The sequence below is a fragment of the Ascaphus truei genome, chromosome 2 (genome assembly GCF_040206685.1).
Source record: "Ascaphus truei isolate aAscTru1 chromosome 2, aAscTru1.hap1, whole genome shotgun sequence".
NCBI classification, from domain to species: Eukaryota; Metazoa; Chordata; class Amphibia; order Anura; family Ascaphidae; genus Ascaphus; species Ascaphus truei.
Window position 1 is genome coordinate 603,598 of NC_134484.1, and position 25,943 is coordinate 629,540.

General features: G+C 57.7%; 1 protein-coding gene across 1 annotated transcript in view; it reads right to left on the reverse strand.

Annotated features, from left to right (window-relative positions):
* Nucleotides 1-1,547: 1,547 nt before the first annotated feature.
* The window catches only part of SLC33A2 (solute carrier family 33 member 2), a 32,236-nt gene continuing 7,840 nt past the window's right edge, over nucleotides 1,548-25,943 (reverse strand). The window contains exons 2-3 of the mRNA XM_075589207.1: nucleotides 1,855-1,908; nucleotides 1,548-1,626 (exon numbers count right to left, since the gene is read on the reverse strand). Coding sequence (XP_075445322.1) covers nucleotides 1,548-1,626; nucleotides 1,855-1,908 — 133 coding nt within the window. The remainder of the gene's footprint in view (nucleotides 1,627-1,854; nucleotides 1,909-25,943) is intronic.

The following is a 25,943-nucleotide window of genomic DNA, read 5'->3' on the forward strand; positions in this document are numbered from 1 at the left end:
ACGAAGCCCCCACATACACCTCATCCCGAGCCAGCGCGGACCCTCAGCCCTGAGATGAACCAGGTAACCACGGAGCCCCCACATACATCTCATCCCGACCCAGCGTGGATCCTCAGCCCTGAGATTAACCAGGTAACCACTGAGCCCCACATACACCTCATCCCGAGCCAGCGTGGATCCTCAGCCCTGAGACGGACCAGGTAACCACTGAGCCCCCACATACTCCTCATCCCGAGCCAGCGTGGGTCCTCAGCCCTGAGAAGGACGAGGTAACCACGGAGCATCCACATACACCTCATCCCGAGCCAGCGTGGATCCTCAGCCCTGAGACGGACCAGGTAACCACTGAGCCCCCACATACTCCTCATCCCGAGCCAGCGTGGGTCCTCAGCCCTGAGAAGGACCAGGTAACCACTGAGCCCCCACATACATCTCATCCCGAGCCAGCGTGGATCCTTAGCCCTGAGAAGGACCAGGTGACCACGGAGCCCCCACATCTCATCCCGAGCCAGCGTGGATCCTAAGCCCTGAGACGGATGAGGTAACCACAGAGCCCCCACATCTCATCCCGAGCCAGCGCAGATCCTCAGGCCTCAGATGGACCTGGTAACCACCAGTTGGTTCTTCAGCGTCCCGGTTGTGGGCCCCGGATGTGTCAGAATCCCATGCTGGAGGGGGGTCAAGGCCTATAGCTTTGGCCAGGCGGGTCATCTCTGTGGGGTGCCTTATTGTGTGGAATTTCCGTTTCGGTTTACGATTAATTTGAAAGGGAAGCCCTATTTATATTTTACGCCTTGTTCCCTCTTCAGTTTAGTTAATGGCTGTATTTCCCGCCGTTTGTCGACAGTAAGCTTTGATAGGTCATTGTAGACCTGGAGATGGTCGTCTCGGAATGTGATGGGTTCCTTCGCCCTGCTGGCCCTCATGATTTTGTCTTTGACCGTATATCGGTGGAGGCGCGCTATGACGTCCCTCGTTTTATTTGGGTCATCTGAGCGCCGTCCCAGGGTGCGGTGGGCCCTGTCCATCTCCAGGTCTTTTACCTCGAGGTCGTCGCACAGTGATATGAAGAGATCAGTGAGGTATGTCTGCAGCTGGCCGGGGAGAACAGATTCAGGGATGCCTCTTAACCTGATATTCTGTCTTCTATCACGATTTTCGTGATCTTCTAGTGTGTCCTTCAGGTTACTAACCTCCATTCCCAACCTGAATATCTCCTCCTCTGCGACTGTTTGTGCCTGGTGTGTTTCCCGCATCTTGACTTCCAGGGCGGTCGTGCGTTCCGTTAGGCCATTAATGTCCTGGCGTAGCTCCGCTACTACTGCGCGCAGGTCACTCTGGATAGAGACATGCAGGTCATCCAGCATACCCTTCATCATTTCCTGCATATATGCTCGGGTGAGGGTCGTCTCTGGGTTATGGGTGTCCTCTCCCCGGTCGCGCTCCGGGACCTGCGGCCTTGCACCTCGTGCGCTCGTGGAGCCGACGCCATCTTGAGATTTGCCGGCCGCCTCAGCGTTTTTTTTGTGAGGGGGAAAAGAATTTCGTCACACCTTGTGCAGGTTGTGATTTTTGTTTAGCTGCCATGCCTGCTTGTTCGGGCAGCTGTAGTTAGTATTTTGGGGCCTGGGGGTTGGGGGGAAAGGCGCTTTTAGTCTTGTTTAGCTAGTAGGGTCTGCGGAGCGCCTGTCTCACACAGCCATTCCTGTTGGCGTCCTGGACACGCTTAAAAAACTAGAGGAAGACAAATCAATAACTTTCAAGCAAGCTGAAAAGGGAGGTGGCGTAGTTATTATGGATACGGCCAATTATAAAAAAGAGGCAGACAGAATCCTCTCAGACGCTATTACTTACGAAAGTCTGAAAGGAAACCCCCATAGTAACTTCTGTACAGAACTTGTGAAACACCTGGACAGGGGTAAAGAGATAGGGGTAATCAATGCCAAAGAATACGAATACCTTAATGTAAAATTCCCAAAGATGCCCATTTTCTACTTCCTGCCCAAGATTCACAAGAGTCTGACAGCTCCACCAGGACGACCCATCATTTCAGGGATAGGATCCCTCACCTCACGACTATCAGAGTATATAGACATCTCTCTGCAACCCTACGTCGTGGGGATGAGGTCCTATCTCAGAGACACCACACAAACCATCAATATGATAGAACAAACAGTGTGGGAACCAGGCTTTATACTGTGCACTTGCGGTGTGACATCACTGTATACGTCCATCAACCACGAGGATGGGATTAGAGCTATAGATAGGATACTGAGCAAAGATACAAATGTCCATGCAGAACAAAAATCCTGCATTTTAGAGAGTATTAATTTCATTTTAAAACATAATTTATTCAACTTTGATGGGAATCACTTCCTACAAAAGTGTGGTACCGCCATGGGTACAAAATTTGCACCAAGCTATGCCAATCTTTTCATGGATGTTTGGGAACAGGATACTATCTGGTCCATCCATGAATTTAGTGCAGATCTGGCACTATGGCGGAGATATATTGACGATATCTTTTTTATCTGGAGGGGGAGTGAGGACAACTTAAATCGCTTCTTGGAGTACATCAATGACAACGACATCAATTTGAAATTTACAGCCTGTACAAATCCCGTTTCAGTGGACTTTTTAGATCTCACTATTTATGTTGAGAATGGTTCTCTAAAAACCAAAACCTTTTTCAAGCAGGTGGACTGTAATAATTACTTACTAAGAACAAGCTTCCACCATAGAAAGTGGTTGACGAACATACCACCAGGTCAATTCCGCCGTATCAGGCGGAATTGCAGTGACAACATTTTTTTTTGAAGAACAAGCAAACATCTTCAAGAATCGGTTTGTCAACAAAGGGTTTGATGAAAGCATACTGGACGAATCGATTAGGAAGGCAGGTCTCCTGCAACGAACAGATATTTTGAAAACAACTCCCAAACAACCAAAGGGGGATTTTAATGTTGCATTTTTAACACAGTACAACCAAGACTCGGGGAAAATACAACAAATTTTAAATAAACACTGGCATCTTTTACTAGGTGATGCAACTCTTAAAAACTACCTCCCGGAAAGACCAAATTTACAAAAGAGCAGACAATATAAAAAATAGGTTAGCACCCAGTCTTTTTCAAGCAGATAACGCCAAGAGGGAAACGAATTGGCTATCTAAAGCAAAGGGCTTCTATAAGTGCAGCACATGCAAAGCATGCAAGCCGGGCTCAAACGACAAGCTAGGTTTCTCATCACATGTAACAGGCGAACATTTTAAAACTCCCCACTTCATTAATTGTAAGAGCGATTATGTGGTTTATCTATTAAGCTGCCCTTGTGGACTCCTCCAGTATGTCGGCCGTACTAGTCGACCTTTAAGGGTTCGCATACTGGAACACATGGGTAACATTCGACGACAGGTCATGACCCATAGCGTGTCGAAACATTTTTCACTGCAACATCAGGGAGATCCTTCTGGCTTGATATATAGAGCTATAGAACAGATCCCCCCCAATTGGAGAGGGGGCGACAGATTAACTAAACTAGCAAGAAAGGAGACTTTGTGGATTTACAAATTGAAAACGCTATCACCCCAAGGACTTAATATTGACATTGATATTGGGGCTTTTTTGGAGTAGAGCATTTTATAGTTTAAAGTTTACTAATACCAGTGTTTTTCTTCTTTTCTTCCCCTATTCCCCTTATCCCTTTTTCCTGTCTTTGTTCCCAAACCCACCGCACCAGTATTTTTTATATGCTCTAATACCCCTACTGTCTAACTCACCATGTTGATTTTATCGATCTCTGTTTAGCATTATGGTTATATTGTCCATTTGATGCATGGCCATCTAGTGCAATCCACTGTGGCCATGAAATCGAATCTCCGATGGGCGGGTTATCTATGAAAGAAGTAGAAGTGGGGAAATATACGTATCTCCTAACAATATATTTATACATATGAGGTTTCATGAATTTTTATTTTTTAGCAAATAGGTTATGTTTTTTTGTCTCAATGCAGAGACCTGAAATGAGTCCAAACTGCCATTTTAGAAATTGACCACAGGGGGGAGCCAAACTCCAAAAGCCATAACTAAAAGCTATTGTGTGAAGGATACAACTTAAATGTTAATTAAATATATATTTTAAAGAATGCTAATGTCTATTTTACAGATGCACTGAAAAATCAATATAGCTTCTCGATTTTTGGTTTTTTATAAAATACCATTTTTTAAATTGATGAATAAACATATTTTTTAAAAATACACAACATAGACTTGATTTTAATGTAGTTTTCTATTCGAATTTTAAATGGCTAAACTATTGTTCATATTGAATGTTAATGAAGGAAACATATGTGTTTTGCATGCATTTAAGTTTGTATGTATTTTGTATTATGTCTTTATGTATTATGAGATTTGTTAAACGAGTGTATTTTACCTAATTAAGATCTTCTTATATGATTAAGAAAGAGCTATCATGTGTGCAGGACCAACTACCACATATGGGGTTGAGCCCTTATTACAGCAATTACCGTGATTACTACGATTACTAATACTAGATATTATTTATACCATCAACCATGATCAAATTTTATTCAATTTTACCAAATTGCACCAAATTTTAATACAAAGTTAAGTACATAGGTTCGCAGCCGACATTGACGTAATAAACTGCAATTAATGAATTGATAATTGGCCTGCCTATAAAGAGGGAAGACATAGAGCATCTGGCATGAACCTGACGAAGCATCACTGCGAAACGCGTAGTTCCCTGCCGGAGCCTATTGAGTGAGGGACCCAGCCAGCCTGCTGACATCCGGAAAGATCCCTTCTTCTGGTCCCGCTGTCGGACGCGGTAGCGGGAGTCCCACTGGAGGGAAGGTCTCCACCGGATCGGGCTAACACTGGGCTTTTTTAATACTGTATGTGAGTGTTACTACCTTTTGTCTCTTTTTGATGTAATAAACTTTATTTGCTACTGACCCAGACTTGCCCATTTCTTGTAATCTGGGCACCTGGGAGAGAAGCGACTCGCATACTGCCTCCATTGAGAGGGAAAGTGAGTAAAGACTCAATTGATTCGCCGCAGTCTGGCAGCGCTCTGTGAGGGAGGAACTGCACTTAAGGCAGTGTGAGCCTTCCATACATCAGGCTGTGTAAGTTCACAGTAGCCTTTGATTACACATTATTCGTTCCCCACCCCCCTTCCTTCCCTTCCCTACAGTCTCAGTACACGCTTCACTGGGTGTATTTTAATTTCATTTCTATTAATACCACCACCATTTGTATTACTTTTATTACATACATATTAAATACCCAAATGCTTTCACATTTATTAATCCATTGATTATGTCTGTATGTCTGTATGTCTGTATGTCTGTATGTCTGTATGTCTGTATGTCTGTATGTCTGTATGTCTGTATGTCTGTATGTCTGTATGTCTGTATGTCTGTATGTCTGTATGTCTGTATGTCTGTATGTCTGTATGTCTGTATGTCTGTATGTCTGTATGTCTGTATGTCTGTATGTCTGTATGTCTGTATGTCTGTATGTCTGTATGTCTGTATGTCTGTATGTCTGTATGTCTGTATGTCTGTATGTCTGTATGTCTGTATGTCTGTATGTCTGTATGTCTGTATGTCTGTATGTCTGTATGTCTGTATGTCTGTATGTCTGTATGTCTGTATGTCTGTATGTCTGTATGTCTGTATGTCTGTATGTCTGTATGTCTGTATGTCTGTATGTCTGTATGTCTGTATGTCTGTATGTCTGTATGTCTGTATGTCTGTATGTCTGTATGTCTGTATGTCTGTATGTCTGTATGTCTGTATGTCTGTATGTCTGTATGTCTGTATGTCTGTATGTCTGTATGTCTGTATGTCTGTATGTCTGTATGTCTGTATGTCTGTATGTCTGTATGTCTGTATGTCTGTATGTCTGTATGTCTGTATGTCTGTATGTCTGTATGTCTGTATGTCTGTATGTCTGTATGTCTGTATGTCTGTATGTCTGTATGTCTGTATGTCTGTATGTCTGTATGTCTGTATGTCTGTATGTCTGTATGTCTGTATGTCTGTATGTCTGTATGTCTGTATGTCTGTATGTCTGTATGTCTGTATGTCTGTATGTCTGTATGTCTGTATGTCTGTATGTCTGTATGTCTGTATGTCTGTATGTCTGTATGTCTGTATGTCTGTATGTCTGTATGTCTGTATGTCTGTATGTCTGTATGTCTGTATGTCTGTATGTCTGTATGTCTGTATGTCTGTATGTCTGTATGTCTGTATGTCTGTATGTCTGTATGTCTGTATGTCTGTATGTCTGTATGTCTGTATGTCTGTATGTCTGTATGTCTGTATGTCTGTATGTCTGTATGTCTGTATGTCTGTATGTCTGTATGTCTGTATGTCTGTATGTCTGTATGTCTGTATGTCTGTATGTCTGTATGTCTGTATGTCTGTATGTCTGTATGTCTGTATGTCTGTATGTCTGTATGTCTGTATGTCTGTATGTCTGTATGTCTGTATGTCTGTATGTCTGTATGTCTGTATGTCTGTATGTCTGTATGTCTGTATGTCTGTATGTCTGTATGTCTGTATGTCTGTATGTCTGTATGTCTGTATGTCTGTATGTCTGTATGTCTGTATGTCTGTATGTCTGTATGTCTGTATGTCTGTATGTCTGTATGTCTGTATGTCTGTATGTCTGTATGTCTGTATGTCTGTATGTCTGTATGTCTGTATGTCTGTATGTCTGTATGTCTGTATGTCTGTATGTCTGTATGTCTGTATGTCTGTATGTCTGTATGTCTGTATGTCTGTATGTCTGTATGTCTGTATGTCTGTATGTCTGTATGTCTGTATGTCTGTATGTCTGTATGTCTGTATGTCTGTATGTCTGTATGTCTGTATGTCTGTATGTCTGTATGTCTGTATGTCTGTATGTCTGTATGTCTGTATGTCTGTATGTCTGTATGTCTGTATGTCTGTATGTCTGTATGTCTGTATGTCTGTATGTCTGTATGTCTGTATGTCTGTATGTCTGTATGTCTGTATGTCTGTATGTCTGTATGTCTGTATGTCTGTATGTCTGTATGTCTGTATGTCTGTATGTCTGTATGTCTGTATGTCTGTATGTCTGTATGTCTGTATGTCTGTATGTCTGTATGTCTGTATGTCTGTATGTCTGTATGTCTGTATGTCTGTATGTCTGTATGTCTGTATGTCTGTATGTCTGTATGTCTGTATGTCTGTATGTCTGTATGTCTGTATGTCTGTATGTCTGTATGTCTGTATGTCTGTATGTCTGTATGTCTGTATGTCTGTATGTCTGTATGTCTGTATGTCTGTATGTCTGTATGTCTGTATGTCTGTATGTCTGTATGTCTGTATGTCTGTATGTCTGTATGTCTGTATGTCTGTATGTCTGTATGTCTGTATGTCTGTATGTCTGTATGTCTGTATGTCTGTATGTCTGTATGTCTGTATGTCTGTATGTCTGTATGTCTGTATGTCTGTATGTCTGTATGTCTGTATGTCTGTATGTCTGTATGTCTGTATGTCTGTATGTCTGTATGTCTGTATGTCTGTATGTCTGTATGTCTGTATGTCTGTATGTCTGTATGTCTGTATGTCTGTATGTCTGTATGTCTGTATGTCTGTATGTCTGTATGTCTGTATGTCTGTATGTCTGTATGTCTGTATGTCTGTATGTCTGTATGTCTGTATGTCTGTATGTCTGTATGTCTGTATGTCTGTATGTCTGTATGTCTGTATGTCTGTATGTCTGTATGTCTGTATGTCTGTATGTCTGTATGTCTGTATGTCTGTATGTCTGTATGTCTGTATGTCTGTATGTCTGTATGTCTGTATGTCTGTATGTCTGTATGTCTGTATGTCTGTATGTCTGTATGTCTGTATGTCTGTATGTCTGTATGTCTGTATGTCTGTATGTCTGTATGTCTGTATGTCTGTATGTCTGTATGTCTGTATGTCTGTATGTCTGTATGTCTGTATGTCTGTATGTCTGTATGTCTGTATGTCTGTATGTCTGTATGTCTGTATGTCTGTATGTCTGTATGTCTGTATGTCTGTATGTCTGTATGTCTGTATGTCTGTATGTCTGTATGTCTGTATGTCTGTATGTCTGTATGTCTGTATGTCTGTATGTCTGTATGTCTGTATGTCTGTATGTCTGTATGTCTGTATGTCTGTATGTCTGTATGTCTGTATGTCTGTATGTCTGTATGTCTGTATGTCTGTATGTCTGTATGTCTGTATGTCTGTATGTCTGTATGTCTGTATGTCTGTATGTCTGTATGTCTGTATGTCTGTATGTCTGTATGTCTGTATGTCTGTATGTCTGTATGTCTGTATGTCTGTATGTCTGTATGTCTGTATGTCTGTATGTCTGTATGTCTGTATGTCTGTATGTCTGTATGTCTGTATGTCTGTATGTCTGTATGTCTGTATGTCTGTATGTCTGTATGTCTGTATGTCTGTATGTCTGTATGTCTGTATGTCTGTATGTCTGTATGTCTGTATGTCTGTATGTCTGTATGTCTGTATGTCTGTATGTCTGTATGTCTGTATGTCTGTATGTCTGTATGTCTGTATGTCTGTATGTCTGTATGTCTGTATGTCTGTATGTCTGTATGTCTGTATGTCTGTATGTCTGTATGTCTGTATGTCTGTATGTCTGTATGTCTGTATGTCTGTATGTCTGTATGTCTGTATGTCTGTATGTCTGTATGTCTGTATGTCTGTATGTCTGTATGTCTGTATGTCTGTATGTCTGTATGTCTGTATGTCTGTATGTCTGTATGTCTGTATGTCTGTATGTCTGTATGTCTGTATGTCTGTATGTCTGTATGTCTGTATGTCTGTATGTCTGTATGTCTGTATGTCTGTATGTCTGTATGTCTGTATGTCTGTATGTCTGTATGTCTGTATGTCTGTATGTCTGTATGTCTGTATGTCTGTATGTCTGTATGTCTGTATGTCTGTATGTCTGTATGTCTGTATGTCTGTATGTCTGTATGTCTGTATGTCTGTATGTCTGTATGTCTGTATGTCTGTATGTCTGTATGTCTGTATGTCTGTATGTCTGTATGTCTGTATGTCTGTATGTCTGTATGTCTGTATGTCTGTATGTCTGTATGTCTGTATGTCTGTATGTCTGTATGTCTGTATGTCTGTATGTCTGTATGTCTGTATGTCTGTATGTCTGTATGTCTGTATGTCTGTATGTCTGTATGTCTGTATGTCTGTATGTCTGTATGTCTGTATGTCTGTATGTCTGTATGTCTGTATGTCTGTATGTCTGTATGTCTGTATGTCTGTATGTCTGTATGTCTGTATGTCTGTATGTCTGTATGTCTGTATGTCTGTATGTCTGTATGTCTGTATGTCTGTATGTCTGTATGTCTGTATGTCTGTATGTCTGTATGTCTGTATGTCTGTATGTCTGTATGTCTGTATGTCTGTATGTCTGTATGTCTGTATGTCTGTATGTCTGTATGTCTGTATGTCTGTATGTCTGTATGTCTGTATGTCTGTATGTCTGTATGTCTGTATGTCTGTATGTCTGTATGTCTGTATGTCTGTATGTCTGTATGTCTGTATGTCTGTATGTCTGTATGTCTGTATGTCTGTATGTCTGTATGTCTGTATGTCTGTATGTCTGTATGTCTGTATGTCTGTATGTCTGTATGTCTGTATGTCTGTATGTCTGTATGTCTGTATGTCTGTATGTCTGTATGTCTGTATGTCTGTATGTCTGTATGTCTGTATGTCTGTATGTCTGTATGTCTGTATGTCTGTATGTCTGTATGTCTGTATGTCTGTATGTCTGTATGTCTGTATGTCTGTATGTCTGTATGTCTGTATGTCTGTATGTCTGTATGTCTGTATGTCTGTATGTCTGTATGTCTGTATGTCTGTATGTCTGTATGTCTGTATGTCTGTATGTCTGTATGTCTGTATGTCTGTATGTCTGTTTAACGCATTGATTCTGTGCATTATATCTTCTCTCAACCTATGAGCAAAACCCCGTGCGCTGACCAATCCCCCACCTTCACTGCGCTGACCAATCCCCCACCTTCACTGCGCTGACCAATCCCCCACCTTCACTGCGCTGACCAATCCCCCACCTTCACTGCGCTGACCAATCCCCCACCTTCACTGCGCTGACCAATCCCCCACCTTCACTGCAGCTACAAGTACATTCCGGGCTTTATTTTCTCTACTGGTCTGGATGCAGAAAACAACAAGGGCACATATATACTTTCTTATCCCATAGGCGTTAACACGAGCCAGAATATATAGGGAGCGCCCCAGTCTTTTCCTTTTCCACCGTTCCCTCATGTCCCAGAGGAACATAAAGGTACTTCCCTTAACCCTGCCCCCAAATATAATGAGCAGAGCCCTTAGAACAGCGGTGCGCAAACTGGGCGGCATGCAAGATCATTTAGGGGGGGCGCAGGCTGCGTCCGGGGACACCTGGGGGCGGGCAGAGCTGTGCGGGGGCGGGGAAAGAAGGGGGCGGGCAGAGCTGTGCGGAGGCGGGGAAACAAGGGGGCGGGCAGAGCTGTGCGGGGGTGGGCAGGTGAAGAAGCTGTGCGCGGGAGGGCAGGGGAAGAAGCTGTGCGCGGGAGGGCAGGGGAAGAAGCTGTGCGTGGGAGGGCAGGGGAAGAAGCTGTGCGCGGGAGGGCAGGGGAAGAAGCTGTGCGCGGGAGGGCAGGGGAAGAAGCTGTGCGTGGGAGGGCAGGGGAAGAAGCTGTGCGTGGGAGGGCAGGGGAAGAAGCTGTGCGCGGGAGGACAGGGGAAGAAGCTGTGCGCGGGAGGACAGGGGAAGAAGCTGTGCGCGGGAGGGCAGGGGAAGAAGCTGTGCGCGGGAGGGCAGGGGAAGAAGCTGTGCGCGGGAGGGCAGGGGAAGAAGCTGTGCGCGGGAGGGCAGGGGAAGAAGCTGTGCGCGGGAGGGCAGGGGAAGAAGCTGTGCGCGGGAGGGCAGGGGAAGAAGCTGTGCGCGGGAGGGCAGGGGAAGAAGCTGTGCGCGGGAGGACAGGGGAAGAAGCTGTGCGCGGGAGGACAGGGGAAGAAGCTGTGCGTGGGAGGGCAGGGGAAGAAGCTGTGCGCGGGAGGGCAGGGGAAGAAGCTGTGCGCGGGAGGGCAGGGGAAGAAGCTGTGCGCGGGAGGACAGGGGAAGAATCTGTGCGCGGGAGGACAGGGGAAGAAGCTGTGCGTGGGAGGGCAGGGGAAGAAGCTGTGCGCGGGAGGACAGGGGAAGAAGCTGTGCGCGGGAGGGCAGGGGAAGAAGCTGTGCGTGGGAGGGCAGGGGAAGAAGCTGTGCGCGGGAGGGCAGGGGAAGAAGCTGTGCGCGGGATGAAGAAGCTGTGCGCGGGAGGGCAGGGGAAGAAGCTGTGCGCGGGAGGGCAGGGGAAGAAGCTGTGCGCGGGAGGGCAGGGGAAGAAGCTGTGCGTGGGAGGGCAGGGGAAGAAGCTGTGCGCGGGAGGGCAGGTGAAGAAGCTGTGCGCGGGAGGGCAGGGGAAGAAGCTGTGCGCGGGAGGGCAGGGGAAGAAGCTGTGCGTGGGAGGGCAGGGGAAGAAGCTGTGCGCGGGAGGGCAGGGGAAGAAGCTGTGCGCGGGAGGACAGGGGAAGAAGCTGTGCGCGGGAGGGCAGGGGAAGAAGCTGTGCGCGGGAGGGCAGGGGAAGAAGCTGTGCGCGGGAGGGCAGGGGAAGAAGCTGTGCGCGGGAGGGCAGGGGAAGAAGCTGTGCGCGGGAGGGCAGGGGAAGAAGCTGTGCGCGGGAGGGCAGGGGAAGAAGCTGTGCGCGGGAGGGCAGGGGAAGAAGCTGTGCGCGGGAGGGCAGGGGAAGAAGCTGTGCGCGGGAGGGCAGGTGAAGAAGCTGTGCGCGGGAGGGCAGGGGAAGAAGCTGTGCGCGGGAGGGCAGGGGAAGAAGCTGTGCGCGGGAGGGCAGGGGAAGAAGCTGTGCGCGGGAGGGCAGGGGAAGAAGCTGTGCGCGGGAGGGCAGGGGAAGAAGCTGTGCGCGGGAGGGCAGGGGAAGAAGCTGTGCGCGGGAGGGCAGGGGAAGAAGCTGTGCGCGGGAGGGCAGGGGAAGAAGCTGTGAGCGGGAGAACAGGGGACGAAGCTGTGCGCGGGAGGGCAGGGGAAGAAGCTGTGCGCGGGAGGACAGGGGAAGAAGCTGTGCGCGGGAGGGCAGGGGAAGAAGCTGTGCGCGGGAGGGCAGGGGAAGAAGCTGTGCGCGGGAGGGCAGGGGAAGAAGCTGTGCGCGGGAGGACAGGGGAAGAAGCTGTGCGCGGGAGGGCAGGGGAAGAAGCTGTGCGCGGGAGGGCAGGGGAAGAAGCTGTGCGCGGGAGGGCAGGGGAAGAAGCTGTGCGCGTGAGGACAGGTGAAGAAGCTGTGCGCGGGAGGGCAGGGGAAGAAGCTGTGCGCGGGAGGGCAGGGGAAGAAGCTGTGCGCGGGAGGGCAGGGGAAGAAGCTGTGCGTGGGAGGGCAGGGGAAGAAGCTGTGCGCGGGAGGGCAGGGGAAGAAGTTGTGTGCGGGAGGACAGGGGAAGAAGCTGTGCGTGGGGAGGACAGGGGAAGAAGCTGTGCGCGGGAGGGCAGGGGAAGAAGCTGTGCGCGGGAGGACAGGGGAAGAAGCTGTGCGCGGGAGGGCAGGGGAAGAAGCTGTGCGTGGGGAGGGCAGGGGAAGAAGCTGTGCGCGGGAGGGCAGGGGAAGAAGCTGTGCGTGGGAGGGCAGGGGAAGAAGCTGTGCGCGGGAGGGCAGGGGAAGAAGCTGTGCGTGGGGAGGACAGGGGAAGAAGCTGTGCGCGGGAGGGCAGGGGAAGAAGCTGTGCGTGGGAGGGCAGGGGAAGAAGCTGTGCGTGGGAGGGCAGGGGAAGAAGCTGTGCGCGGGAGGGCAGGGGAAGAAGCTGTGCGTGGGAGGGCAGGGGAAGAAGCTGTGCGCGGGAGGGCAGGGGAAGAAGCTGTGCGCGGGAGGGCAGGGGAAGAAGCTGTGCGCGGGAGGGCAGGGGAAGAAGCTGTGCGCGGGAGGGCAGGGGAAGAAGCTGTGCGCGGGAGGGCAGGGGAAGAAGCTGTGCGCGGGAGGGCAGGGGAAGAAGCTGTGCGCGGGAGGGCAGGGGAAGAAGCTGTGCGTGGGAGGGCAGGGGAAGAAGCTGTGCGCGGGAGGGCAGGGGAAGAAGCTGTGCGCGGGAGGGCAGGGGAAGAAGCTGTGCGCGGGAGGGCAGGGGAAGAAGCTGTGCGTGGGAGGGCAGGGGAAGAAGCTGTGCGCGGGAGGGCAGGTGAAGAAGCTGTGCGTGGGAGGGCAGGGGAAGAAGCTGTGCGCGGGAGGGCAGGGGAAGAAGCTGTGCGTGGGAGGGCAGGGGAAGAAGCTGTGCGCGGGAGGGCAGGGGAAGAAGCTGTGCGCGGGAGGGCAGGGGAAGAAGCTGTGCGTGGGAGGGCAGGGGAAGAAGCTGTGCGCGGGAGGGCAGGGGAAGAAGCTGTGCGTGGGAGGACAGGGGAAGAAGCTGTGCGCGGGAGGACAGGGGAAGAAGCTGTGCGCGGGAGGGCAGGGGAAGAAGCTGTGCGTGGGAGGGCAGGGGAAGAAGCTGTGCGCGGGAGGACAGGGGAAGAAGCTGTGCGCGGGAGGACAGATGAAGAAGCTGTGCGTGGGAGGGCAGGGGAAGAAGCTGTGCGTGGGAGGGCAGGGGAAGAAGCTGTGCGCGGGAGGACAGATGAAGAAGCTGTGCGTGGGAGGGCAGGGGAAGAAGCTGTGCGTGGGAGGGCAGGGGAAGAAGCTGTGCGCGGGAGGGCAGGTGAAGAAGCTGTGCGCGGGAGGGCAGGGGAAGAAGCTGTGCGTGGGAGGGCAGGGGAAGAAGCTGTGCGCGGGAGGGCAGGGGAAGAAGCTGTGCGCGGGAGGGCAGGGGAAGAAGCTGTGCGCGGGAGGGCAGGGGAAGAAGCTGTGCGCGGGAGGGCAGGGGAAGAAGCTGTGCGCGGGAGGGCAGGTGAAGAAGCTGTGCGCGGGAGGGCAGGGGAAGAAGCTGTGCGCGGGGGGGCAGGGGAAGAAGCTGTGCGCGGGAGGGCAGGGGAAGAAGCTGTGCGTGGGAGGGCAGGGGAAGAAGCTGTGCGGGGGTGGGCAGGGGAAGAAGCTGTGCGCGGGAGGGCAGGGGAAGAAGCTGTGCGTGGGAGGGCAGGGGAAGAAGCTGTGCGTGGGAGGACAGGGGAAGAAGCTGTGCGCGGGAGGGCAGGGGAAGAAGCTGTGCGCGGGAGGGCAGGTGAAGAAGCTGTGCTCGGGAGGGCAGGTGAAGAAGCTGTGCTCGGGAGGGCAGGGGAAGAAGCTGTGCTCGGGAGGACAGGTGAAGAAGCTGTGCGCGGGAGGGCAGGGGAAGAAGCTGTGCGCGGGAGGGCAGGGGAAGAAGCTGTGCGCGGGAGGGCAGGGGAAGAAGCTGTGCGCGGGAGGGCAGGGGAAGAAGCTGTGCGCGGGAGGGCAGGGGAAGCTGTGCGCGGGAGCGGGAGGGCAGGGGAAGAAGCTGTGCGCGGGAGGGCAGGGGAAGAAGCTGTGCGCGGGAGGGCAGGGGAAGAAGCTGTGCGCGGGAGGACAGGGGAAGAAGCTGTGCGCGGGAGGACAGGGGAAGAAGCTGTGCGCGGGAGGACAGGGGAAGAAGCTGTGCGCGGGAGGACAGGGGAAGAAGCTGTGCGTGGGAGGGCAGGGCAAGAAGCTGTGCGTGGGAGGGCAGGGGAAGAAGCTGTGCGTGGGAGGGCAGGGGAAGAAGCTGTGCGCGGGAGGGCAGGGGAAGAAGCTGTGCGCGGGAGGGCAGGGGAAGAAGCTGTGCGCGGGAGGGCAGGGGAAGAAGCTGTGCGTGGGAGGGCAGGGGAAGAAGCTGTGCGCGGGAGGGCAGGGGAAGAAGCTGTGCGCGGGAGGGCAGGGGAAGAAGCTGTGCGCGGGAGGGCAGGGGAAGAAGCTGTGCGTGGGAGGGCAGGGGAAGAAGCTGTGCGCGGGAGGACAGGGGAAGAAGCTGTGCGTGGGAGGGCAGGGGAAGAAGCTGTGCGCGGGAGGGCAGGGGAAGAAGCTGTGCGTGGGAGGGCAGGGGAAGAAGCTGTGCGCGGGAGGACAGGGGAAGAAGCTGTGCGCGGGAGGGCAGGGGAAGAAGCTGTGCGTGGGAGGGCAGGGGAAGAAGCTGTGCGTGGGAGGGCAGGGAAAGAAGCTGTGCGCGGGAGGGCAGGGGAAGAAGCTGTGCGCGGGAGGGCAGGGGAAGAAGCTGTGCGCGGGAGGGCAGGGGAAGAAGCTGTGCGCGGGAGGGCAGGGGAAGAAGCTGTGCGCGGGAGGGCAGGGGAAGAAGCTGTGCGCGGGAGGACAGATGAAGAAGCTGTGCGCGGGAGGACAGGGGAAGAAGCTGTGCGAGGGAGGGCAGGGGAAGAGGCTGTGCGCGGGAGGGCAGGGGAAGAAGCTGTGCGCGGGAGGGCAGGGGAAGAAGCTGTGCGTGGGAGGGCAGGGGAAGAAGCTGTGCGCGGGAGGGCAGGTGAAGAAGCTGTGCGTGGGAGGGCAGGGGAAGAAGCTGTGCGCGGGAGGGCAGGGGAAGAAGCTGTGCGCGGGAGGGCAGGGGAAGAAGCTGTGCGCGGGAGGACAGGGGAAGAAGCTGTGCGCGGGAGGGCAGGGGAAGAAGCTGTGCGCGGGAGGGCAGGGGAAGAAGCTGTGCGCGGGAGGGCAGGGGAAGAAGCTGTGCGCGGGAGGGCAGGGGAAGAAGCTGTGCGCGGGAGGGCAGGGGAAGAAGCTGTGCGCGGGAGGGCAGATGAAGAAGCTGTGCGCGGGAGGGCAGGGGAAGAAGCTGTGCGCGGGAGGGCAGGGGAAGAAGCTGTGCGCGGGAGGGCAGGGGAAGAAGCTGTGCGCGGGAGGACAGGGGAAGAAGCTGTGCGCGGGAGGGCAGGGGAAGAAGCTGTGCGCGGGAGGGCAGGGGCAGGGGAAGAAGCTGTGCGCGGGAGGGCAGGGGAAGAAGCTGTGCGCGGGAGGGCAGGGGAAGAAGCTGTGCGCGGGAGGGCAGGGGAAGAAGCTGTGCGCGGGAGGACAGGGGAAGAAGCTGTGCGCGGGAGGACAGGGGAAGAAGCTGTGCGCGGGAGGGCAGGGGAAGAAGTTGTGCGCGGGAGGGCAGGGGAAGAAGCTGTGCGCGGGAGGACAGGGGAAGAAGCTGTGCGCGGGAGGGCAGGGGAAGAAGCTGTGCGCGGGAGGGCAGGGGAAGAAGCTGTGCGCGGGAGGGCAGGGGAAGAAGCTGTGTGCGGGAGGGCAGGGGAAGAAGCTGTGCGCGGGAGGACAGGGGAAGAAGCTGTGCGCGGGAGGGCAGGTGAAGAAGCTGTGCGCGGGAGGACAGGGGAAGAAGCTGTGCGTGGGAGGGCAGGGGAAGAAGCTGTGCGTTGGAGGACAGGGGAAGAAGCTGTGCGCGGGAGGGCAGGGGAAGAAGCTGTGCGCGGGAGGGCAGGGGAAGAAGCTGTGCGCGGGAGGGCAGGGGAAGAAGCTGTGCGTGGGAGGGCAGGGGAAGAAGCTGTGCGCGGGAGGGCAGGGGAAGAAGCTGTGCGTGGGAGGGCAGGGGAAGAAGCTGTGCGCGGGAGGGCAGGGGAAGAAGCTGTGCGCGGGAGGGCAGGGGAAGAAGCTGTGCGCGGGAGGGCAGGGGAAGAAGCTGTGCGTGGGAGGGCAGGGGAAGAAGCTGTGCGCGGGAGGGCAGGGGAAGAAGCTGTGCGCGGGAGGGCAGGGGAAGAAGCTGTGCGCGGGAGGGCAGGGGAAGATGCTGTGCGCGGGAAGAAGCTGTGCGCGGGAGGGCAGGTGAAGAAGCTGTGCGTGGGAGGGCAGGGGAAGAAGCTGTGCGCGGGAGGACAGGGGAAGAAGCTGTGCGCGGGAGGGCAGGGGAAGAAGCTGTGCGCGGGAGGGCAGGGGAAGAAGCTGTGCGCGGGAGGACAGGGGAAGAAGCTGTGCGCGGGAGGACAGGGGAAGAAGCTGTGCGCGGGAGGGCAGGGGAAGAAGCTGTGCGTGGGAGGGCAGGGGAAGAAGCTGTGCGTGGGAGGGCAGGGGAAGAAGCTGTGCGCGGGAGGACAGGGGAAGAAGCTGTGTGCGGGAGGGCAGGGGAAGAAGCTGTGCGCGGGAGGGCAGGGGAAGAAGCTGTGCGCGGGAGGGCAGGGGAAGAAGCTGTGCGCGGGAGGGCAGGGGAAGAAGCTGTGCGCGGGAGGGCAGGGGAAGAAGCTGTGCGCGGGAGGGCAGGGGAAGAAGCTGTGCGCGGGAGGGCAGGGGAAGAAGCTGTGCTCGGGAGGGCAGGGGAAGAAGCTGTGCGCGGGAGGGCAGGGGAAGAAGCTGTGCGTGGGAGGGCAGGGGAAGAAGCTGTGCGCGGGAGGGCAGGGGAAGAAGCTGTGCGCGGGAGGGCAGGGGAAGAAGCTGTGCGCGGGAGGGCAGGGGAAGAAGCTGTGCGTGGGAGGGCAGGGGAAGAAGCTGTGCGTGGGAGGGCAGGGGAAGCTGTGCGTGGGAGGGCAGGGGAAGAAGCTGTGCGCGGGAGGGCAGGGGAAGAAGCTGTGCGCGGGAGGACAGATGAAGAAGCTGTGCGTGGGAGGGCAGGGGAAGAAGCTGTGCGCGGGAGGGCAGGGGAAGAAGCTGTGCGTGGGAGGGCAGGGGAAGAAGCTGTGCGCGGGAGGACAGGGGAAGAAGCTGTGCGCGGGAGGGCAGGGGAAGAAGCTGTGCGCGGGAGGGCAGGGGAAGAAGCTGTGCGCGGGAGGGCAGGGGAAGAAGCTGTGCGCGGGAGGGCAGGGGAAGAAGCTGTGCGCGGGAGGGCAGGGGAAGAAGCTGTGCGTGGGAGGGCAGGGGAAGAAGCTGTGCGCGGGAGGGCAGGGGAAGAAGCTGTGCGCGGGAGGGCAGGGGAAGAAGCTGTGCGCGGGAGGGCAGGGGAAGAAGCTGTGCGCGGGAGGGCAGGGGAAGAAGCTGTGCGCGGGAGGGCAGGGGAAGAAGCTGTGCGCGGGAGGGCAGGGAAGAAGCTGTGCGCGGGAGGGCAGGGGAAGAAGCTGTGCGCGGGAGGACAGGGGAAGAAGCTGTGCGTGGGAGGGCAGGGGAAGAAGCTGTGCGTGGGAGGGCAGGGGAAGAAGCTGTGCGCGGGAGGAGGGCAGGGGAAGAAGCTGTGCGCGGGAGGACAGATGAAGAAGCTGTGCGTGGGAGGGCAGGGGAAGAAGCTGTGCGTGGGAGGGCAGGGGAAGAAGCTGTGCGTGGGAGGGCAGGGGAAGAAGCTGTGCGCGGGAGGACAGGGGAAGAAGCTGTGCGCGGGAGGGCAGGGGAAGAAGCTGTGCGCGGGAGGACAGGGGAAGAAGCTGTGCGTGGGAGGGCAGGGGAAGAAGCTGTGCGCGGGAGGGCAGGGGAAGAAGCTGTGTGTGGGAGGACAGGGGGAAGAAGCTGTGCGCGGGAGGGCAGGGAAGAAGCTGTGCGCGGGAGGGCAGGGGAAGAAGCTGTGCGCGGGAGGGCAGGGGAAGAAGCTGTGCGCGGGAGGGCAGGGGAAGAAGCTGTGCGCGGGAGGGCAGGGAAGAAGCTGTGCGCGGGAGGGCAGGGGAAGAAGCTGTGCGCGGGAGGACAGGGGAAGAAGCTGTGCGTGGGAGGGCAGGGGAAGAAGCTGTGCGTGGGAGGGCAGGGGAAGAAGCTGTGCGCGGGAGGGCAGGGGAAGAAGCTGTGCGCGGGAGGACAGATGAAGAAGCTGTGCGTGGGAGGGCAGGGGAAGAAGCTGTGCGTGGGAGGGCAGGGGAAGAAGCTGTGCGTGGGAGGGCAGGGGAAGAAGCTGTGCGGCGGGAGGACAGGGGAAGAAGCTGTGCGCGGGAGGGCAGGGGAAGAAGCTGTGCGCGGGAGGCAGGGGAAGAAGCTGTGCGCGGGAGGACAGGGGAAGAAGCTGTGCGCGGGAGGGCAGGGGAAGAAGCTGTGCGCGGGAGGGCAGGGGAAGAAGCTGTGCGCGGGAGGGCAGGGGAAGCTGTGCGCGGGAGGGCAGGGGAAGAAGCTGTGCGCGGGAGGACAGGGGAAGAAGCTGTGCGCGGGAGGGCAGGGGAAGAAGCTGTGCGCGGGAGGACAGGGGAAGAAGCTGTGCGCGGGAGGGCAGGGGAAGAAGCTGTGCGCGGGAGGGCAGGGGAAGAAGCTGTGCGCGGGAGGGACAGGGGAAGAAGCTGTGCGCGGGAGGGCAGGGGAAGAAGCTGTGCGCGGGAGGGCAGGGGAAGAAGCTGTGCGCGGGGAGGGCAGGGGAAGAAGCTGTGCGTGGGAGGGCAGGGGAAGAAGCTGTGCGCGGGAGGGCAGGGGAAGAAGCTGTGCGCGGGAGGGCAGGGGAAGAAGCTGTGCGCGGGAGGGCAGGGGAAGAAGCTGTGCGCGGGAGGGCAGGGGAAGAAGCTGTGCGTGGGAGGGCAGGGGAAGAAGCTGTGCGCGGGAGGGCAGGTGAAGAAGCTGTGCGCGGGAGGGCAGGGGAAGAAGCTGTGCGTGGGAGGGCAGGGGAAGAAGCTGTGCGCGGGAGGGCAGGGGAAGAAGCTGTGCGTGGGAGGGCAGGGGAAGAAGCTGTGCGTGGGAGGGCAGGGGAAGAAGCTGTGCGCGGGAGGGCAGGGGAAGAAGCTGTGCGCGGGAGGGCAGGGGAAGAAGCTGTGCGTGGGAGGGCAGGGGAAGAAGCTGTGCGGGGGTGGGCAGGGGAAGAAGCTGTGCGCGGGAGGGCAGGGGAAGGAGCTGTGCGCGGGAGGGCAGGGGAAGGAGCTGTGCGCGGGAGGGCAGGGGAAGAAGCTGTGCTCGGGAGGACAGGGGAAGAAGCTGTGCGTGGGAGGGCAGGGGAAGAAGCTGTGCGCGGGAGGGCAGGGGAAGAAGCTGTGCGCGGGAGGGCAGGGGAAGAAGCTGTGCGCGGGAGGGCAGGGGAAGAAGCTGTGCGCGGGAGGGCAGGGGAAGAAGCTGTGCGCGGGAGGGCAGGTGAAGAAGCTGTGCGCGGGAGGGCAGGGGAAGAAGCTGTGCGGGAGGGCAGGGGAAGAAGCTGTGCGCGGGAGGGCAGGGGAAGAAGCTGTGCGCGGGAGGGCAGGGGAAGAAGCTGTGCGCGGGAGGGCAGGGGAAGAAGCTGTGCGCGGGAGGGCAGGGGAAGAAGCTGTGCGCGGGAGGCAGGGGAAGGAGCTGTGCGCGGGAGGGCAGGGGAAGAAGCTGTGCGCGGGAGGGCAGGGGAAGAAGCTGTGCGTGGGAGGGCAGGGGAAGAAGCTGTGCGTGGGAGGGCAGGGGAAGAAGCTGTGCGCGGGAGGGCAGGGGAAGAAGCTGTGCGCGGGAGGGCAGGGGAAGGAGCTGTGCGCGGGAGGGCAGGGGAAGAAGCTGTGCGTGGGAGGGCAGGGGAAGAAGCTGTGCGCGGGAGGGCAGGGGAAGAAGCTGTGCTCGGGAGGACAGGGGGAAGAAGCTGTGCGCGGGAGGGCAGGGGAAGAAGCTGTGCGCGGGAGGGCAGGGGAAGAAGCTGTGCGTGGGAGGGCAGGGGAAGAAGCTGTGCGTGGAGGACAGGGGAAGAAGCTGTGCGCGGGAGGGCAGGGGAAGAAGCTGTGCGCGGGAGGGCAGGGGAAGAAGCTGTGCGCGGGAGGGCAGGGGAAGAAGCTGTGCGCGGGAGGGCAGGGGAAGAAGCTGTGCGTGGGAGGGCAGGGGAAGAAGCTGTGCGTGGGAGGGTAGGGGAAGAAGCTGTGCGCGGGAGGGCAGGGGAAGAAGCTGTGCGCGGGAGGGCAGGGGAAGAAGCTGTGCGCGGGAGGGCAGGGGAAGAAGCTGTGCGCGGGAGGGCAGGGGAAGAAGCTGTGCGTGGGAGGACAGGGGAAGAAGCTGTGCGCGGGAGGGCAGGGGAAGAAGATGTGCGCGGGAGGGCAGGGGAAGAAGCTGTGCGTGGGAGGGCAGGTGAAGAAGCTGTGCGCGGGAGGACAGGGGAAGAAGCTGTGCGTGGGAGGGCAGGGGAAGAAGCTGTGCGTGGGAGGGCAGGGGAAGAAGCTGTGATTGGGAGGGCAGGGGTAGAAGCTGTGCGCGGGAGGGCAGGGGAAGAAGCTGTGATTGGGAGGGCAGGGGAAGAAGCTGTGCGCGGGAGGGCAGGAGAAGAAGCTGTGCGTGGGAGGGCAGGGGAAGAAGCTGTGCGCGGGAGGGCAGGGGAAGAAGCTGTGCGCGGGAGGGCAGGGGGAAGAAGCTGTGCGCGGGAGGACAGGGGAAGAAGCTGTGCGCGGGAGGGCAGGGGAAGAAGCTGTGCGCGGGAGGGCAGGGAAGAAGCTGTGCGTGGGAGGGCAGGGGAAGAAGCTGTGCGTGGGAGGACAGGGAAGAAGCTGTGCGCGGGAGGGCAGGGAAGAAGCTGTGCGCGGGAGGGCAGGGGAAGAAGCTGTGCGCGGGAGGGCAGGGGAAGAAGCTGTGCGCGGGAGGGGCAGGGGAAGAAGCTGTGCGTGGGAGGGCAGGGGAAGAAGCTGTGCGTGGGAGGGTAGGGGAAGAAGCTGTGCGCGGGAGGGCAGGGGAAGAAGCTGTGCGCGGGAGGGCAGGGGAAGAAGCTGTGCGCGGGGAGGGCAGGGGAAGAAGCTGTGCGCGGGAGGGCAGGGGAAGAAGCTGTGCGTGGGAGGACAGGGGAAGAAGCTGTGCGCGGGAGGGCAGGGGAAGAAGATGTGCGCGGAGGGCAGGGAAGAAGCTGTGCGTGGGAGGGCAGGTGAAGAAGCTGTGCGCGGGAGGACAGGGGAAGAAGCTGTGCGTGGGAGGGCAGGGGAAGAAGCTGTGCGTGGGAGGGCAGGGGAAGAAGCTGTGATTGGGAGGGCAGGGGTAGAAGCTGTGCGCGGGAGGGCAGGGGAAGAAGCTGTGATTGGGAGGGCAGGGGAAGAAGCTGTGCGCGGGAGGGCAGGAGAAGAAGCTGTGCGTGGGAGGGCAGGGGAAGAAGCTGTGCGCGGGAGGGCAGGGGAAGAAGCTGTGCGCGGGAGGGCAGGGGAAGAAGCTGTGCGCGGGAGGGCAGGTGAAGAAGCTGTGCGCGGGAGGGCAGGGGAAGAAGCTGTGCGTGGGAGGGCAGGGGAAGAAGCTGTGCGCGGGAGGGCAGGTGAAGAAGCTGTGCGTGGGAGGGCAGGGGAAGAAGCTGTGCGCGGGAGGGCAGGGGAAGAAGCTGTGCGCGGGAGGGCAGGGGAAGAAGCTGTGCGCGGGAGGGCAGGGGAAGAAGCTGTGCGTGGGAGGGCAGGGGAAGAAGCTGTGCGCGGGAGGGCAGGTGATGAAGCTGTGCGCGGGAGGGCAGGGGAAGAAGCTGTGCGCGGGAGGGCAGGGAAGAAGCTGTGCGCGGGAGGGCAGGGGAAGAAGCTGTGCGCGGGAGGGCAGGGGAAGAAGCTGTGCGCGGGGAGGGCAGGGGAAGAAGCTGTGCGCGGGAGGGCAGGGGAAGAAGCTGGTGCGCGGGAGGGCAGGGGAAGAAGCTGTGCGCGGGAGGGCAGGTGAAGAAGCTGTGTGCGGGAGGGCAGGGGAAGAAGCTGTGCGCGGGAGGGCAGGTGAAGAAGCTGTGCGCGGGGAGGGCAGGTGAAGAAGCTGTGCGCGGGAGGGCAGGGGAAGAAGCTGTGCGCGGGAGGGCAGGTGAAGAAGCTGTGCGCGGGAGGGCAGGGGAAGAAGCTGTGCGCGGGAGGGCAGGGGAAGAAGCTGTGCGCGGGAGGGCAGGGGAAGAAGCTGTGCGCGGGAGGGCAGGGGAAGAAGCTGTGCGCGGGAGGGCAGGGGAAGAAGCTGTGCGCGGGAGGGCAGGGGAAGAAGCTGTGCGTGGGAGGGCAGGGGAAGAAGCTGTGCGCGGGGAGGGCAGGGGAAGAAGCTGTGCGCGGGAGGGCAGGGGAAGAAGCTGTGCGCGGGAGGGCAGGTGAAGAAGCTGTGCGCGGGAGGACAGGGGAAGAAGCTGTGCGCGGGAGGACAGGGGAAGAAGCTGTGCGCGGGAGGGCAGGGAAGAAGCTGTGCGCGGGAGGGCAGGGGAAGAAGCTGTGCGTGGGAGGGCAGGAGAAGAAGCTGTGCGTGGGAGGGCAGGGGAAGAAGCTGTGCGCGGGAGGGCAGGGGAAGAAGCTGTGCGCGGGAGGGCAGGGGAAGAAGCTGTGCGCGGGAGGGCAGGTGAAGAAGCTGTGCGCGGGAGGGCAGGGGAAGAAGCTGTGCGTGGAGGGCAGGGGAAGAAGCTGTGCGCGGGAGGGCAGGTGAAGAAGCTGTGCGTGGGAGGGCAGGGGAAGAAGCTGTGCGCGGGAGGGCAGGGGAAGAAGCTGTGCGCGGGAGGGCAGGGGAAGAAGCTGTGCGCGGGAGGGCAGGGGAAGAAGCTGTGCGTGGGAGGGCAGGGGAAGAAGCTGTGCGCGGCGGGAGGGCAGGTGATGAAGCTGTGCGCGGGAGGGCAGGGGGAAGAAGCTGTGCGCGGGAGGGCAGGGGAAGAAGCTGTGCGCGGGAGGGCAGGGGAAGAAGCTGTGCGCGGGAGGGCAGGGGAAGAAGCTGTGCGCGGGAGGGCAGGGGAAGAAGCTGTGCGCGGGAGGGCAGGGGAAGAAGCTGTGCGCGGGAGGGCAGGGGAAGAAGCTGTGCGCGGGAGGGCAGGGGAAGAAGCTGTGCGCGGGAGGGGCAGGGGAAGAAGCTGTGCGCGGGAGGGCAGGGGAAGAAGCTGTGCGCGGGAGGGCAGGGGAAGAAGCTGTGCGCGGGAGGGCAGGGGAAGAAGCTGTGCGCGGGAGGGCAGGGGAAGAAGCTGTGCGTGGGGAGGCAGGGGAAGAAGCTGTGCGTGGGAGGGTAGGGGAAGAAGCTGTGCGCGGGAGGGCAGGGGAAGAAGCTGTGCGCGGGAGGGCAGGGGAAGAAGCTGTGCGCGGGAGGGCAGGGGAAGAAGCTGTGCGCGGGAGGGCAGGGGAAGAAGCTGTGCGTGGGAGGACAGGGGAAGAAGCTGTGCGCGGGAGGGCAGGGGAAGAAGATGTGCGCGGGAGGGCAGGGGAAGAAGCTGTGCGTGGGAGGGCAGGTGAAGAAGCTGTGCGCGGGAGGACAGGGGAAGAAGCTGTGCGTGGGAGGGCAGGGGAAGAAGCTGTGCGTGGGAGGGCAGGGGAAGAAGCTGTGATTGGGAGGGCAGGGGAAGAAGCTGTGCGCGGGAGGGCAGGGGAAGAAGCTGTGATTGGGAGGGCAGGGGAAGAAGCTGTGCGCGGGAGGGCAGGAGAAGAAGCTGTGCGTGGGAGGGCAGGGGAAGAAGCTGTGCGCGGGAGGGCAGGGGAAGAAGCTGTGCGCGGGAGGGCAGGGGAAGAAGCTGTGCGCGGGAGGGCAGGGGACGAAGCTGTGCGCGGGAGGGCAGGGGAAGAAGCTGTGCGTGGGAGGGCAGGGGAAGAAGCTGTGCGCGGGAGGGCAGGGGAAGAAGCTGTGCGCGGGAGGGCAGGGGAAGAAGCTGTGCGCGGGAGGGCAGGGGAAGAAGCTGTGCGCGGGAGGGCAGGGGAAGAAGCTGTGCGCGGGAGGGCAGGGGAAGAAGCTGTGCGCGGGAGGGCAGGTGAAGAAGCTGTGCGCGGGAGGGCAGGGGAAGAAGCTGTGCGCGGGAGGGCAGGGGAAGAAGCTGTGCGCGGGAGGGCAGGGGAAGAAGCTGTGCGCGGGAGGGCAGGGGAAGAAGCTGTGCGCGGGAGGGCAGGGGAAGAAGCTGTGCGCGGGAGTGCAGGTGAAGAAGCTGTGCGCGGGAGGGCAGGGAAGAAGCTGTGCGCGGGAGGGCAGGGGAAGAAGCTGTGCGCGGGAGGGCAGGGGAAGAAGCTGTGCGTGGGAGGGCAGGGGAAGAAGCTGTGCGTGGGAGGGCAGGGGAAGAAGCTGTGCGCGGGAGGGTAGGGGAAGAAGCTGTGCGCGGGAGGGCAGGGGAAGAAGCTGTGCGCGGGGAGGGGCAGGGGGGAAGAAGCTGTGCGTGGGAGTGCAGGGGAAGAAGCTGTGCGCGGGAGGGCAGGGGAAGAAGCTGTGCGTGGGAGGGCAGGGGAAGAAGCTGTGCGCGGGAGGGCAGGGGAAGAAGCTGTGCGCGGGAGGGCAGGGGAAGAAGCTGTGCGCGGGAGGGCAGGGAAGAAGCTGTGCGCGGGAGGGCAGGGGAAGAAGCTGTGCGTGGGAGGACAGGGGAAGAAGCTGTGCGTGGGAGGACAGGGGAAGAAGCTGTGCGCGGGAGGGCAGGGGAAGAAGCTGTGCGCGGGAGGGCAGGGGAAGAAGCTGTGCGCGGGAGGGCAGGTGAAGAAGCTGTGCGTGGGAGTGCAGGGGAAGAAGCTGTGCGCGGGAGGGCAGGGGAAGAAGCTGTGCGCGGGAGGGCAGGGGAAGAAGCTGTGCGCGGGAGGGCAGGTGAAGAAGCTGTGCGCGGGAGGGCAGGGGAAGAAGCTGTGCGTGGGAGGGCAGGGGAAGAAGCTGTGCGCGGGAGGACAGGGGAAGAAGCTGTGCGCGGGAGGGCAGGGGAAGAAGCTGTGCGCGGGAGGGCAGGGGAAGAAGCTGTGCGCGGGAGGGCAGGGGAAGAAGCTGTGCGCGGGAGGACAGGGGAAGAAGCTGTGCGTGGGAGGGCAGGGGAAGAAGCTGTGCGAGGGAGGGCAGGGGAAGAAGCTGTGCGCGGGAGGGCAGGGGAAGAAGCTGTGCGTGGGAGGGCAGGTGAAGAAGCTGTGCGCGGGAGGGCAGGGGAAGAAGCTGTGCGCGGGAGGACAGGGGAAGAAGCTGTGCGCGGGAGGGCAGGGGAAGAAGCTGTGCGCGGGAGGGTAGGGGAAGAAGCTGTGCGCGGGAGGACAGGGGAAGAAGCTGTGCGTGGGAGGGCAGGGGAAGAAGCTGTGCGCGGGAGGACAGGGGAAGAAGCTGTGCGCGGGAGGACAGGTGAAGAAGCTGTGCGCGGGAGGGCAGGTGAAGAAGCTGTGCGTGGGAGGACAGGGGAAGAAGCTGTGCGCGGGAGGGCAGGGGAAGAAGCTGTGCGCGGGAGGGCAGGGAAGAAGCTGTGCGCGGGAGGACAGGGGAAGAAGCTGTGCGTGGGAGGACAGGGGAAGAAGCTGTGC